The following is a 16,123-nucleotide window of genomic DNA, read 5'->3' as shown; positions in this document are numbered from 1 at the left end:
GTTAAAACGCTGAGCAGACTGCACTTTCAGACAGCTGTGAATCGTTAGAAGTGTGCCACATGGAGCAAGGCTGGATCCAGGGCAAGGAAGGGGAGAAGGGAGGGGAAAAGAAAAAGGAGCTGAAGCAGGAAGTGAGAAAGCAGGATGGCCTTATATGGAAGCAAGGGACTCCACTGAATGAGAGAGCTAGAACCAAGCCTTTTTGCCTCAACATTCAGCACAAAGGAAGGAGAGAACAAAAGCCCACCGTCTCCCAGGCTGCTTCCAGAATAGGTGGGAAGCCATATGAGATGGCTGCTGTCAAAGAACCCCTTGTCTCTCATCTGCTCCACAGGATGACAAAGAGGACCCAACAGCAAGGTTTTTTTTTTTTTAAAAAAAAATAGTAATAATAATAGAGGCTTATCTTTCAAGGAACCTGTCGCTCATGCTCTGTTCTTTATAAGCATTCACTGATAACATTTCTGTAATTTTCTTCCTAACCATGCCAGCCATTAATTTTATTTCTTTTTACCTATTTATTAAAGGTGGATCACACCCTTACAAGGATTGCGATTCAGACCTCCGACTAAATGATTTAAAATCAAAGGGTCCTAAAAGATTTAAGGTAGACCTGGAAAACATTGTGCCGTTCCTGGTTTAACACAAGCATTTTATTTACGTAATGGGCAACTCCTCTGCCCAGGTTTTTTTTAAGCGAGCCATTCGTAATAGTTGGCAACTTGTATCTTCCTAGTTGGCTATACTGGTGTTCTGCCAGGTATAAGATCCAGCTAAAAAAATGGAAAGGGGCTACAAAGCTTTAGGTTATTAAACAGGATAAGCAGCTATACTGGGATTAGTTCTGTTATTCTTGTGGCCACCTTAGCAAATCAGTGAGAAGGTAACATATCTTTCAGAAATAATCAGTTTCCTGCTCCATTTCAAGCAAGTTTAAATTTGCAGAGAGAAGTGACAGCGCAAGATCGGGGAGTCAGAAATTTAAAAAAAAAAATTGAGTGGCGAGAAGAGGTACAGAACCACATAAAGTAGTGTAAATGTTAGTGATTTTATAGGTTCCAAAAAAGTATTCAGTTGCATCTGGAAATCTGTAATAAACAGTACAAGCACACTGTGATTCATCTTGAACACTATTTGAATTCATCTTTGTTTTAATGCCCCTATGCAAAGCTCACTTTTGTGGCCTCTGCTGACCTGACTCAGAGTTTACTATTCAATCCTGTAGTCAAAAGAATCATCAGCCAGACAGAATTGCTATCTAACAGACACAGGTCCAAGAGTCAGCTCTTTAACACAGTGAGTCACACATTAGACAAGAAACGCTAAAAGGGAGAAGAAGAAGAAAATAACAATCAAAAGCAGGACAGAGAGTTCTCAAGCGCACCAGAACAAAACTTCATCTAACACAGAGGATAATCAGTTCCAGCACACAAATATTCTTAGCAAGGTTGGAAGGTTATGCTGAGCAGACAGAACAGAATCAGAAGCATGGATAAGATCAAACATTAGCAAAAGCTGTATCCACATTCAGTACCCCAGATTAGATAACCATGGCCAAAAACAGCCCATTTAATCAGCAATCTGTTTAAATTCAGAGCTATTTAAATGAAATCACTTCAGTGAACCCAGTAGTAGGGATGTTACAGAGGCAATTCTAACTTTACTGGTACAATACAGAGAAACTCCAAGGACTGAAGTTAATAACCAAAGAATCTGTTATTGTCTAATATCCCTTGTTTTATTTATATAATTTTTACCAGTGTTGTAAACGATGTCAACTTCCATTTGTCGCCTTCTCAGGTTTTCCATTATGCTTCCATCTTTTTTTACCACCACAAAAATGGAATATCTGTGTGTGTGTGTGTGTGTGTGTGTGTGTGTGTGTGTATTGAATGATATGATGGTAGCTTTCTATATATTCCATCCCTTGTTCATGTAGTCCTTGACTTACAACAGTTCATTTGGTGACCATTTGAAGTTACAATGGCACCGACATATGACTGTTTTTCAAACTTACAACCACTGCAGCATCCCCATGGTCACATGATCAAAATTCAGACGCTTGGCAACTGACTCATATTTATGACGGTTGCAGTGTCCTGAGGTCATGTGGATCACCTTTTGTGGCCTTCTGACAAGCAATGTCAAGGGGGAAGCCAGATTCACTGCAGTGATTCATTTAACGAGAAAGGTCATAAAATGAGACAAAATTCACTTAACAGGCTTGCTTAGCAACAGACATTTTGGGCTCAACTGTGGTTGTAAATCGAGGATTACCTGTAGCCAACTCTGTCTTATGTTATTTTCTCCATTTTCCTCTTGCTGTAGAGCCCAGGGGTTTTCACCAGAAACAGCTTTTTCTTCTACCTTTTCCCGATGTCTCTCAAATCAAGAGAACTGAGGGAGAGAACTCATTGCCTGCACAGCAGGGCTGTCCTTTGCCCTGCTGCTTCCCCACCCCCTCCTTTTCCTTCTACTATTAATTCAAAATTTTGCATCTGAAGACTTTGGTGAGATGATCAGCCCAGAAATGTGATTGCTTCTTCCTGGTTCTAAAATGTTGAGTCCAGCTAAGATGCCTTCCCTGTGAAGATGCAGTCCTAGTTCTCAAAGAAGATCAGTTCACACTAATTGCCTGACTTCATAATCAGGGGTTTGGGGTGCAAGTTGTTTTGATGTATGCCTATGGGCTCATATCTGTGGAGAGGGAAATATAATTTGAAGGCAGTGAATCCTGGTCCAAAAATGGCAATATATTCAGCCTTGTGCTTGAGTAATCTAAGCTCTCACTGCGAAAAATACTTGACTCATCCCGATTCCCAGCTCCTGGGAATATACCCTGCAGCAGCAGAAATTTGGAAGGCCAAATGTTTGCTACAGGGAACACAGGGAAATACTAATGATTTACTTATATTTGTCAAAAATCTATTTATGGTGGACCCCAAACAGGACAAGACAATTAACAGTAAATGAATACTGATTGGTTGACAATTCCTTATGTTAAAACCGTGGCTCCTCAACTCCCCCCCTCCGTTCATGGACCAGCACTGATCCATGGCATGCATAAACAAGCGAAGCCCCATCTGCAGGATGCAGGCACCATGTGAAACCACACTTCCTCTGGTCCACAAAAAACACTTCTCTCCATGGAATTGGTCCCTGGTGCCCAAATAGCTGGGGGCGCTATGTTAAATTATCATTAGTAAGAATGCTATTCTGAGTATAACTAGCAGCGAAGTTTCTGCTCACAGAAACAAACTTTGGAACCAAAATAGAATATAAATTAGAAAATGAAGCTAAAATCCTCCTGGCATGTTTTATTCCCAGAAAGAGAACCAGGCATGCATCTGTATTAGGAAGATTATTTGTTACCAAATAAAAAGCCATTTTTCCATTGGCTGGTTAAAATATTATCCATAAGTTCTTAATTTGGTTGAATATTTGCTACACCTAGTGCTGTTTTTTTTCTCTTACCTCTGCTGCCATTAAATGGTCATTTATGGTACAACTTGAGGGAAAGGAATGCATAATTCATTCCTTTGCTTTTGTTTCCCTTCCTTCCCACCAAACAGCACCAGCAACAGGGAATATACCACCACCCCTTGCCACCCAATTTCTCTTTTTAATGTAGTATGAGAGTTGGGGAGGAGGCAAGGAGTTGTGTGTTGGAGCCAGAGAGAAAGTTGGTTCTCCCTCTGCACCACACTGCCTCCCATTACAAGCTAGCTGTAAGTTAGACTCCCTTCAAATATGAGTTTAAGTGAGTGGAGAAGAGGATGTAGAAAAAGCTGGAGAGAATAAACAGGCTTCTCAGCCTTCCCCTCTACTGCACAGACCTCCTGGTGCCAGTTGGGTGTTAGCTGGGCCGATCCTTCTTTTAAACCAAATCTACAAGCAGACAACCTGGCTTTGGGAAGAGCCATGCCTGCAGCAGCCTAAAGTGGCCAATAGGTGCCAGGCTAATTCCACCCTCTTAAGAAGTCACCACCAGAATGGTTAGGGAACATCATCAGAGTGCACCTATGTAAAGCTGCATGGGTTATCAACTACTTAAGAGGCAAAACACAAGTTAAATACAAGAACCACTAAGGATAACTTTAATTATGCTGCTTCCAGGAATGTGTTGGGACATTGTAATGACATGGCAAAAACAACAACAACCTGTATCTACTTAATTATATTGTCATAGGCAAATTAGGAAAAATTCTAAGCAGAATGACTTCACACCTACATGTAGATGAAAAGTATAAACTTTTACATCCCAGAATAAAACTTGGGCTACATTCTGCCACTGGAAGGCTGTTCTAAAGCTTTCTTTTTTGCAAATGCTTTTGTTATGTCAAATGTCCTATTTCAAAATTTTGAGTTAATGATTAGAGAAGTGAATAGCCTGTACAACAGGACAATTCAGAAGCAGCTTCAATTATTCTTAAGACCAGATCATTATCCCAACTTTCTTCATGTTGGAGCAGGAGACAAAGGAAGGTATTATTGTTCTCATTCTCCAACACCACATGCATTTCTGGATGTCTTTCCTTTACGACATGCAGGGATGTGGTATATAGCAGCATGAGCCTAGGCTCAGCACATTGGGCAAACCTAGTCAATTATGGATTATTTGGTTAAAAATGTGCATGGCTCGGTACAATATGTGAATTCAGCTACTGTATCTTTATATTATTCTTGTGGGCTTCACTAGAAGGGTATGTGTATAAAAGGCTTTAAAATTATGATTTGCTTTGTATAGAACAAAAATATAGAGAGACTGTAATCGATTAATACACAGGTAATTCTTGACTTATGATCACAATTGGGACCAAAATCTTAGTCACTGAACAAAGCCATCATTAATCAAGATGCCCAGGTGGTGGTTTCTCTTAATGATGCAATCTTGGCCTTCTTGGGTGTGGTTGTTAAGCAATCTCAGGCATTGTTAAGTAGAGTTCCAGGTAATGAGTGCCAGGTGGCTCAGGACAGTAGAAGAGATCCTAGGAGACTCTGTTCAGGGTCTGAAAATCCTCCCTGCCAAAATCTAAGTAGGATTTTCAGCCACTGAGCAAAAAGACACTTGTGTGCAGCCTGTGCTTGGCTTTCCAAGGCCTTCTCCACCTGACTGGGGTACTCTGCACTCCTTACCTCACCAGGCTGCCACTTAGCTCTCTGTTTGGATTTTAGTTCCCTCTTGTCTCTGGGGATGGTTGAAAGTTTCCCGGCAAAGGATTTCACCTTTCTGTTCACAGAAGGAATCTGACGTCAGCTCTGTTTCTGCTCCACGCCAAACAAGTTCAGCTCCTCTTAGCAAGAAGCTCTTTCAGCCAACCCCCAGAGACAAGAAGGAGTCTTCTTGGTAAAATAGAAGCTGTTTGTACTCTTCCTTGCTAGCTGCCCCCACTGACTTTCTAGAGAAGGTTGCATATGGCAATGACATAATTATGGAGCCAATCATAAGTGAAGACAGTTTGCCAAGATCCCAGATTATGATCACGTGATTGTTCAATGTTTTGGGTTGGCAGGAAGTGCTTTATGGGCTGTAAAGCACCCTTTCTGAGGCAATCATAATTCTGGGCTGTTGTTAAACGGTTGTAATTCAAGGACTACCGGTAGTAATGAACGATTGCAATATTCTGATCACATTAATTTGTAATTCTAGTCCTGGAATTTTCCAAGATGTAAGGGAGGGGCGAAGCTTAAGTGGGATTATGATGTTCCCATTTCAAAACTGAAGCTTTGAGTCAGAAACAGTATCTGATAACAAAAAAAAATCTCTGAACAGCTGGAAAGTATTACTTGGAATAGTAAAGATGTTATTTTGGAAAGCAATGGCATGTTAGCTTTATTTATTTTCCCTTCAGACTGCTACTTTGTTGAACAAAATATAATCAAGAACCAAGATCAACCTTATTTACATAAATATAAGGAATCAGCTAAACAAATTAACACAAGCAGAGAGGCAGAATTATGCAGACAGCCTGCAACTAAATTTGAAAGTTAGCATTATAACTGCATTGAAGTTGAACACAGCAGCCTAGTGTGCTTTGAATTTAGGACAAATAAGTTAGCATCTCAGATGTTTTGAGTATCAGGAAACTTACTTGATTTTCTCATTCGTCAACCCTCGTGTGAAGAGAAGAAACTGTGGGGAACCACGGCCCTTCTATGACCTGTGGACTTCAACTCCCAGAATTCCTGAGCCAGCTTGCCTGGCTCAGGAATTCTTGGAGTTGAAGTCCACAAGTCATAAAGGGGCCATGATTGCCATCCCTGGTCTAAACTAAGGCCTAAGGCTAAGAACATTTGTCAGTCAGCACTGGAAGAGGAGACAGACAAAATATTTTAAGGAAATTCAAGAGTAACTGCTAGAGGGGATTAAAAAAAAAAACAGATGCCATTAAGTTGTCATGCTACTACTGAATTCATAACAATTTTAAAATACTTACACTTCTTTTTTTTTCCGCAGCCGCTTCTTCAGCTGCCTTCTGGTACCTTTACAGCAAAGGATGGCAAAAAGTAGGAAAAAAAAACATTTTCATTCCAACCACTAAACTTTTCAATGATATGTATACAAAATTTTGAGAAACAACAAATTATTATTGTTTAAATAGTAAGCTTAAGTAATTGAGATCACAGTTTAGTAGAAAAGAAGGGGAACCTAAAAAAGTGATCTTATGAAGAAAAAAAACCCAGGAAAATGCCATGCAAAATGAAACAAAATAAATATTTTAAAGGGCCACATGTGACAGATGTATCATAATATGAACTTTTACCAATTATGGATCATTTTGCAAAATGCAAAAGTGCTAATTTTGTGCAGCCAGCTCGGCCCATATGCAAATACACCCACAGAAAGAAAGGAATTGTAATCCAGCTGCATTAATACTTCATGGCTCACCTTGATAAAGTAGGACAAAATCCAACAAGTTTATCCCACAATAAAAGTTTATCCTTTAAAGATAAATAAAAATTGCATAACATTTTGTGGTAAAAGATTAACAAGGATATCCATTGTGCAACTGATTTACACCATAGCATTAGCTGTCTATAATAATTTAAAGCTATTTAATTTTGAAGCTTCTGGTGCTCTCAGAGGCCTCTGATGAGGAAGTATTAAAAGCCTTCAAGCCAGAAGATTATTTCAAGATGACTTTTTTCCACGTTTACATACCAAGCAGTAATTGCAGAACAAGTTAAAACCAGCAGGTGAGATAACAGTAAACCTGAGGCGAGTCACTGTTCTTGAAAAGGCTGATCACCACACCCATGACTAAGGCTGATCTGATAGCCTTTGTCCTACCCTTTGCAATTATGCCACCTCCTTACCAGCCTCCAGATACAGATTCTATTACCAATTATACATTTTTCTGCTTCCATTAAAAAAAAAACAATATAGGGAAAAATCAGTAGAATACAACAGAATTCAAATTCTTTTCCTGGCAAAATAGATTAGATCAAAAGGATGTCCATAGAATATAGTCACTTGATATTCCAGTGAAATATGGAATATAAATTTTTTTTTTTAAATATATACACAGGTTGTCCCAATCTTATGCCTGAGCTAATGTAAGGAAAATTTTTGAACTGCCTCAGGGTGCTACCCCTCTCAGAACAATTTTACCCTACACCTCTACCTGGCTTTTTCATCCATATCAGCAACATAGGATCCTGAAATCTCACTTCATCAAGATGGGATAATGGCAGCTGGCACAGATTGCTTTAAGGCAGGGGTCCCCAACCACCGGTCCCCGGACCGGTACCGGTCCGTGGATCATTTTTTACTGGGCTGCAAAGCTTGGGCGCCGCGAGGGAGAGAGAGGGAGAAAAGAGCGCTATGGTATGCCCAGCACTAGTCTCCCTTTTCCTCTCCTTCTCCTTCTCCCCCGTCAACCATGCACACACACGCGCGCAGATAAAGCTGTTGCTGTTGCTGCTGCACCATGACCCGGAGGAATAGATTGAGCACAGGCGCTGAAGGAGCGCCACGGCATCCGTCGCCAGAGCGCAAAGAAGCAGCAGCAGCTGCGGCGGTGGCGGCTGCGCCTCCGACTTTCCCGGGGAAGGTCATTCCCTGACCAGTCTCGCTTCCCGGCCCATGCTTGCACCCCTCGCCCCCCCCCGCCACCCACTTCCTCGCAGGCGGAGGCGGGAAGCTGCGAGGAATTCGGGCGTGCTTTCTAGCTGGCTGTGCCAAGTCTTTTTTTTTTGCCCGAGGCTGGAAAGAAGAAGGGCGACAGGTCACTGAGGAAGGTGAGAGAGACTGAGAAGGGAGAGAGAAGCCCGGCTAAAGCAGCTCCGCGCTGCTTTAGGGACTAGTAGTAGAAGGTACCGGTCCGTGGAAGAATAAATAATCGTAAAACCGGTCCCTGGTTCAAAAAAGGTTTGGGGCCACTGCTTTAAGGGATCTTATACAATCAAAACTGATCATGAATTTTCTCAATAACTATGACCCAGCATGCCTCCACGATCAGGGGGAATTCGCTTCCCAGTAATTTATTCACTACTTTGTACAAACACTCCATTTCAAGAGTCCGGCAGTGAAATATTCTATTTAACATATAAACACTTGCATCAGCTTTCACCACCTAGTGCTCTTCAAATGTCTACAACATGCTCTTCAAGTCCTGCAGAACTTTGGAAATTGCAGGTCTTGTAGACCTGATGCAGCTAGAGCAGTGCTTCCCAAGCTTGGCAACTTTAAGATGTAGGGACTTCAATTCCCAGAATTCCCTAGCCTGCCTGAAGTCTACACATCTCAAAGCCTCAGAAACACTGCTCAAAAGAAAACTAAGAGAAAGGCTGAAACAGCATCTCTGGAAGAGGAACACTGATTAGAATGCAGTAGCACAGGCTAATTCTGCCAACTGCCAGGAGTTCAATCCTGACCGGTTCAAAGTTGACTCAGCCTTCCATCCTTCCAAGGTCGGTAAAATGAGGACCCAGAAAAGTCTAAGTGCTATTGCTATCAGTTCAAAAGTAGTACTCCAAAATCAAGCACAACATTAAAGTATGTGGTCATTGTGAGAAACAAAACTTTGAGCTATATAGCATTCAGTCTGCTTAAGTTGAACTATTACTCAGTTTCAATTATGGTAAGTCCCACTGTTCCTCCCAGGAACACAAAGTTGCATAAATGGACCCCATTTCCAGGTTTCTATAATGAAAACATTCCTGTGAGAAGATAAATATTCCATGATGCCTCACTGATGACATTAGCTATGACCTGACATTGGACACTTTTGATCTATAGACATGTCTCTCTACTACAGTTGCTGAGCAATGCTTTCTATGGCCTATTTGTCAGTTTTACATTCTGCTTCAATCATGACGGACAAGCATTATTTTTGTCTTGGGCTATTCAAATCCAGGTACAAACCTGGATTATCTTAATGAATAGACAGCTTCATCGGTTTCCTGGCTGATATTTGGTTTGTTCTCATATATTGCCGAAATTTCTACCAAATGAATTGATGCAAGAAACATGAGTGGCTTTTATTTTTTCAAATGAGTATGCCATGTTTTGACTTAGGATAATAGCTATGTATGCTTGGCCTCTCTGCTTTGTAAACCATAGTTTATGCCTCAACATGTTGTATAAACCCACTTGTGGTTCACTGAACAAATCAGAATCTAGCAATGTCTCTGTGAGCTGATGCAAACTTTGGTTGCAGAATCTGGATTTAAAAGTTTTTAGTGAGAAGAACTCCCAGATCAGGCTACTGTACAACAACAACAACAACAACAACCCCCCAATCTCTGTCTTCAAGTTTATTGTTAAAAAGAACTTAAATCCTACATCAGTCCAGCCATTTTTTGCATCAGATGAACCAAGCTGCAATTCACAAAAGCTTAATGCCTTTTGCTGCAACAGACAACATGGCTCTTCTACATAATTAAAAAGTAAACTCTCCTTCAGATTATATTTAATCCCTGATGATACTCACGTAGGTAAAGAATAAAGTGTTTTGCTATGCCTTCTTATGGAATTTTTGGTTATACTTCCTAGTTTAGCTTACAACATTGGGATCCATGGATTAACTAAATCTGACACTGATTGGGTTTTAAAGGTCAGCCAGGGTGCTGCTAGCAGTATTTACAATGGGAAGGGAAGGGTAGGGAAATGGGAAAAAGCAATAGAAGTATAATCTGTTCCCTCTCTGACCTGGCTGCTCTTAGAGTGATCAGATGAAGATCAGATGACCCCCTCCCTGCCTTGGAAGCTCTCACATTGTCTCACAGGGTGCAGATAGCACCCATTTAGCAACCGGCTCATTTTCTAATCATGTGCCGTTACAATAGTGATGGAAGAAAATAACTTTACAACTAATGTTTGCATTTATGACCTTGGCCGGTCTGTAAAGCAAAAGAATCTGAATTATAAGTACTTTCATAGTTTCACTTAGTGACCACTTTGCTTAGCAACCAAGTCTCTAGTCCTAATTTTGGCTGTACCTATACAGAGTTTGGAGCCCTCATATAGGGTCTCCACAGCCAATAATTGAAAGAGCCAGGAGAAAAAGCAGCTCATTGTCTCACGCTTTAGGAATAAATAAAGGCAAGGCTGTCTTCCCTTACTGAAAATTACATTTATTATTTATTCCAGAGAAAGAGACTTGTAGGATTTTCTGCCTTCGATGCCACAATAATTTGGCCAGTTCTGGCACCAGAGAACTCAAATTTACATTTTTAAAAGGTAGTTCTACTTCAGAGAATGTATCACCTTGGACTGGATTAATCTGCAGCCTAATCGAAGCAAATGCAGAAATCATTTAAAGATTTATATTGCCACCCCTGTAGTTGCACTTTTGGGAGTAGCTTTTAATAATTAAAACCCGATTAGAAAAATGGAGTAACATTCTGCTGAAATAACAATACATTGAACAGGAAAACATTTAGCAGGCAAGTTATCAGATATGTTTAACAAATAATTAATTATTAACAAATAATTCCCTCAACACTAGTTCAACTATTTACAAAGTCTGCACTACTTCTCAACACTCCTTACCGCCCATCCCCTCCCACTTGTGACTGTATAATTGTAACTTTGTTGCTTGTATCCTTACATTTATATTGACTGTTTCCTAGTATGATTTGATTGCTTATTGTACCCTATGACTATCATTAAGGGTTGTACCTTATGATTTACAAATGTATCTTTTCTTTTATGTATACTGAGAGTATTTGCACCAACACAAATTCCTTATGTGTCCAACCACACTTGGCCAATAAAGAATTCTATTCTATTCTATTCTATTCTATTCTATTCTATTCTATTCTATTCTATTCTATTCTATTCTGTAGTTTCCTATTGGAATAACAATTTTATAATATTGTGAAACAGAGCAAAATGTGGATGGGGACAGCAAGTGAACCATGGGAAGCAAATGGTGAAACGAATGCCAATATGACCTGTTCCCATCTTCAAAACATTACAACATGAACAAAATATGCTTAAACTAGTTCTCACTATATTGCATCTTCTTAAAGTTTCTTTCCGATACTCTGAAAATATCTGTGATTAACCTTCTCTCAGCCTTTGTACTAATCTGCAGTCAACTCTTTTAATAAGCAAATTCAAAGCTAAAAAGCTTATATATGCAGAAGTGACTTATTACACTAGCATTCTGGGTTTGTCAATATGGCTTAATGGGGGTTAATTTGCCCAAAATGTGGCTTAATGGTATGAACCAGCCAGCCTCTTGTCAAATTATACATTTCTGAGAATCCAAAATTATTTGTGATCCCACTGTATGGCCTAAAAGGAGTCAAGTTAAATTCTAATTGGAGGTATTGCAATACCATTAGCAAAGATCAGCATACAATTCATTGAAAAATCCAAGTGTACATAACTGCAATGTGGAATAAGAATCTCCTCACTTTTTAGCCTGTTTAGTCTATTTGGAATTTTTAAAAATAGTTCTGTGTGCCCTTATGAAATAGTGGTTGCCAAACAACACACATCACAAAGCACTTGAGTTGAGCTCCTCTCCTATATTAGATGCTTCCTCTACTTTTGTCCATTTCATAGAATCATAGGGCTGGAAGGGATCTTGTAGATCAGGGGTGTCCAACCTTGGCAACTTTAAGACTTGTGGACTTCAACTCCCAGAATTCCTCAGCCAGCTGTGCTGAGGAATTCTGGGAGTTGAAGTCCACAAGTCTTAAAGTTGCCAAGGTTGGACACCCCTGTTGTAGATCATCTAGTCCAGCATCCCTGCTCAAGGCTGGAGACCTCATACCATCTGGGTCAAATGCTAGTCTATTCTGGGTCAAATGCTAGTCTATTTCCTATTCTGGAAAATCTCCAGCGATGGAGCACTTTTTGTTTTAAGGAAGACACACATATTTTTAAACAAGGCACTCTCTTGCAGCCATCCATCAAACTGACGGGACCTAGGAGTATGCTTGAAAATAAAAAGTGATGCTGGAAGCTGTCAGCTGTCAGATACTAATTTTCATTTTTTTTTTTAAATTAAACTAGATTCATTTTTAAAAATATACTGGGACAAAAAGCTTGGGGGATCACTGGAGAGGTATCTAGGTGGACACTGGTACTTCTGGAACTATCCTTGTAGGAACTTTTCATCAAGAATTAAAATATCAGTCCATCAATTACAGCAACCTCTGTATATGAAAGAGCCTCCCTGCTGAAGCTGTTGGGTGTTGAGAATATCCAGAGTGTAAGCCTTTGCTGGTCCATCTTGAACAAGTCCATGGATAATCCGATCTAATTTCAGCCTGCGGAGGAAGTGCTGCCATGCTAGTGGCAGGTAAAATTGCTGAAAGATTGGGTTACAGCAGCCAGGCCTTTTCAATTCTGTCCTGTCTCCTTTGGAAATTTTAAACTGAACTATGCTCACTTGTGCTCTCTTTCTCTCAGGAATTCAGGGAAGGCATTTCCTGAAAACACTTAAGGCAGAATATGCTGCCAATTGTGGCTTTCTTTCCTTAGTTACAATGACGTTTACTTTCCTAAGAACAAAAATACAGTTTTCTCACTTCCCTGCTTTTTTCTTTCTACAAAGGAACATAATTGTCTAATACATAGAAACGTGGTTCAAAAACTTTATATTAACTCAAATTTAGCGTCGTGTGTAAACCAACAATCCAAAATTACAGATGTTGAGCCAGCACAGAAATTGGAGCACAGACCAACTAGAAAGCAACAAAATACATCTGACTAAACTATAGTTACATACTGAGATCAAACATATATAAAGTGCAGCAAAATTTAGTTTGATAGGGCATGTGAACTGAGCAGCCAAAATCTCCAAGGTACACTAGCTGCCACCACCATATTCGACCCCCTCAGGCCCTTAGAAACAGGGCAGCAGCTCAGAGAATCAGCATTATTTCAAGAAAAGATCCTTAAATCTAGGCCCATTATTCCCATTTGTTCCTGATCAGCTCAAGCTTGTGCTATTTTTGTCAACCCGATTATCTACTCATCACCTTTTAATTGCACATCTAATAATAAAATTTTAAAAGGAAGAAAGCAAATTCCTGAAAAATACATAGTAAAATACTTTCCACTTTAAATATTCATCCCTGTACCAAGCTAATGATGATTCCATTAGCTAAGCCAGGGAATATGCAATGCAGTGCCAGTAGACCCAAAATGTCAGACATTTCCCCTGCTGATGTTGGCCACCAGATATTAGGGGAATTTTCACAAACAATAACAACAGAAACAATAAATGCTAAGTAAAATATCAGATTATAGCAATAATCCTTGGGGGAGGAGGGTGTCCATGTTTACTTTCTAAGCATTCTTAGGAAATAAAAACTATGGGTAACTCCAATTTAATATTTTGTTTAAAATGTGCCACTTGGCTAGAAAAAAAAAAGAAAAGAAAAAATTGTATTGGTTGAAGAGTATTCAGGGAAGGAGTAGTTGCTTATTGTGAGTTGAAAGGATTTTGTTCTGCTCATACACAGGCACACATATTACACTTTCTCAATCCCCTTCCGCACCTCTACTCCAAAGCTGAAAATTCTCATTAGGAAGCTCTGATATTTATCCATTTGCATCTCACATGGATATGCGTAATTACAGCAGTTTTGGAATATTAATGACTAAAATTTTGTGTGTAAATGTATGCCTTCTCTATGTTTACTAAATATCTTTAGGAAAACTGATATTGGGCACAAAATTTTACTGCAGCTCAGCTCACTAACTGCTGTGAGTTGGGGAAAAAAAACTTCATACATCAAGTCTTAAAACATGGTATTCTAAAGTAAGGATATAGCAATATGTATCTTAAAAATAACTTTTTATTTGATAAATAAAGTCATAGCCTGAAAATTCCAACAGAACTTACTTGGAGAACCTCTGTAGGAGAGCCGATGATGTATTCGCGTTGACGAGAGACAATTCTTTGGCGGTTATCCTCAGTGAATGTGAAGCCCATTGCCTTCGGTTAAATGGAGATGGCTCCATTCTGAAATGCAGTAATGCCTATCGGAGAATGAAAATGACAGACTGATTCTTACATAGAAATACTCTCCATCCCATTGCCTTTGAGGGATAGTAACTCCCCACTTACCCACTTTTTGAACTTCATGTTAGACCCCAAGAAGATTAGAATACAACTTTCGGGTTAAAATTTTAAGAAAACATTCTCTCTGAAATATTTGTTTCTCATCCTCTAGATAAAATAGATTGCAACATCCATAATTTCCAACCAGTATTGCCATGGAATGATACGTTACCGTTCCCGGGAAACAAGATTCTCTGAAAGATGTAAAGTATTATTTCATGCAGTATGTGTCATGTTTTCTATCTTGCTAACATGAATAATGCTATGTGACAATGTGTTCATTGCACATGGGAGAAACTGCTCACATTATCTGTATTTTTCACTTTTCACCTAAATTCTAGGATTCAGTGTCATCACATAACATTTAGCCAATGTAGTGCAATGAGTGATTTGGACATGGGACATCTGCTGTTCAAATATAGCAGGGGTGCCAAATTGGTGGCCTGTGGCCCAGATGCATCATGCTCAGGCCACTCCCATCCCAGCTCCACGAAGGGGAAAAACATTGCGAAACCTCACGTGACAACAAAGTGATGCTGCAAGTTTGCCACCCATGAAATACCGTATCTACTTAATTATGACATGGACTTGGGGAAATGTGTAAATTGCTGGTGAGTTGTTGTTTTTGCATTGACACTATCTTATAAGGTTGTTGTGTACTTTTCAGCTTGAGAAGATGGTAGGAGTTTTAGAAAGAAAGACAAAACAAAAGAATGAAAGCAGTCAATGATACCTTCCCTGCTACAATCTGCCTCTTTAGAACTGATTTTTCAAATTTCAATCACAATTTCATGCAATTATAATAATTTGCTAGTAACAGGTTACTCCAGAAAAGCATCTGTTGGCAGTGCAGAATGGCTGAACTGAATTTATTCTGTTGCTCTGGTTTTAAGTGTTGCATTACACTTTTTCCCTTGAACATTTTTCTTTGAAAACTAAAATGTTCGCTATAACGAACCTTATATGTAAATCTTACAAATAAGTTTTAGTAGTAGGTTTTCTTAAGTTTCTTAACTGTAGTCTTTTTCATGTTTTTAGGCTAATTTTTAAAGGTATGCAGAAAAGTGTATTTTAATTCATTTGCTTACTAATATGGAGGACAGTCCAATACCAGAAAAGAGGTTTTATTGCAAAATTATACCAAAGAATGTTATACTGAGGCTGGAAAAAAATCAGGGTATTAGCAGCACCTTTTCCAACTAACCAATGTTGTTAAAAAGTTTTGTAAGCTGCCATTCATCCTTTGAGATACATGGAGTGACTAGACTGAAGTAGAATTTAAATTGGAATGGGGTGAGGAGAATGGGGATGAAAGACAGGTTATGTAGATGCAGGCTATTTGTGACATAGATGATCACAATAATCATAATGTGTATTAAAAACCCATTGTGTTTGAAGATGGAAAGTACCTTTAATGCTGTTTGTTCCTTAAAAAAAACCCTTCTGACACAAACAGTGATAAGCTGTACAAGTTCTTCACTTATGAATTTTCTCATCCATACATGTACAACTCGAAGTTTATCTGGATAGACTAACCTTGTGTTCCAGAAGAACAAAGGCAAGATGCCAACTGTAATAGTTTGAGATAGCTC

At 39.4% G+C, this 16,123-nt stretch overlaps 1 protein-coding gene and 1 long non-coding RNA gene across 5 annotated transcripts in view; one reads left to right on the top strand and one right to left on the bottom strand.

The window, feature by feature from the left end:
* LIMA1 (LIM domain and actin binding 1) overlaps positions 1-16,123 on the bottom strand; it is a 64,082-nt gene that overhangs the window by 34,979 nt on the left and 12,980 nt on the right. For all 4 annotated transcript variants that reach the window (XM_026679978.2, XM_026679979.2, XM_026679980.2 and 1 more), the window contains exons 2-3: positions 14,313-14,449; positions 6,438-6,483 (exon numbers count right to left, since the gene is read on the bottom strand). In XM_026679978.2, coding sequence (XP_026535763.2) covers positions 6,438-6,483; positions 14,313-14,431 — 165 coding nt within the window. In that variant the 5' untranslated portion in view covers positions 14,432-14,449. The remainder of the gene's footprint in view (positions 1-6,437; positions 6,484-14,312; positions 14,450-16,123) is intronic.
* On the top strand, positions 197-14,720 carry LOC148132252 (uncharacterized). The gene is made up of 3 exons (XR_015747245.1): positions 197-273; positions 6,458-6,507; positions 14,644-14,720. It is a non-coding gene; the product is annotated as an uncharacterized LOC148132252 (long non-coding RNA).

This window comes from Notechis scutatus, chromosome 2 (assembly GCF_049901735.1).
Source record: "Notechis scutatus isolate UNSWTSFEM ecotype Mainland chromosome 2, rNotScu1.2, whole genome shotgun sequence".
Taxonomy (NCBI): Eukaryota; Metazoa; Chordata; class Lepidosauria; order Squamata; family Elapidae; genus Notechis; species Notechis scutatus.
Note: the sequence above shows the minus strand (reverse complement) of the source record. Positions and strands in the feature narration are given on the sequence as shown.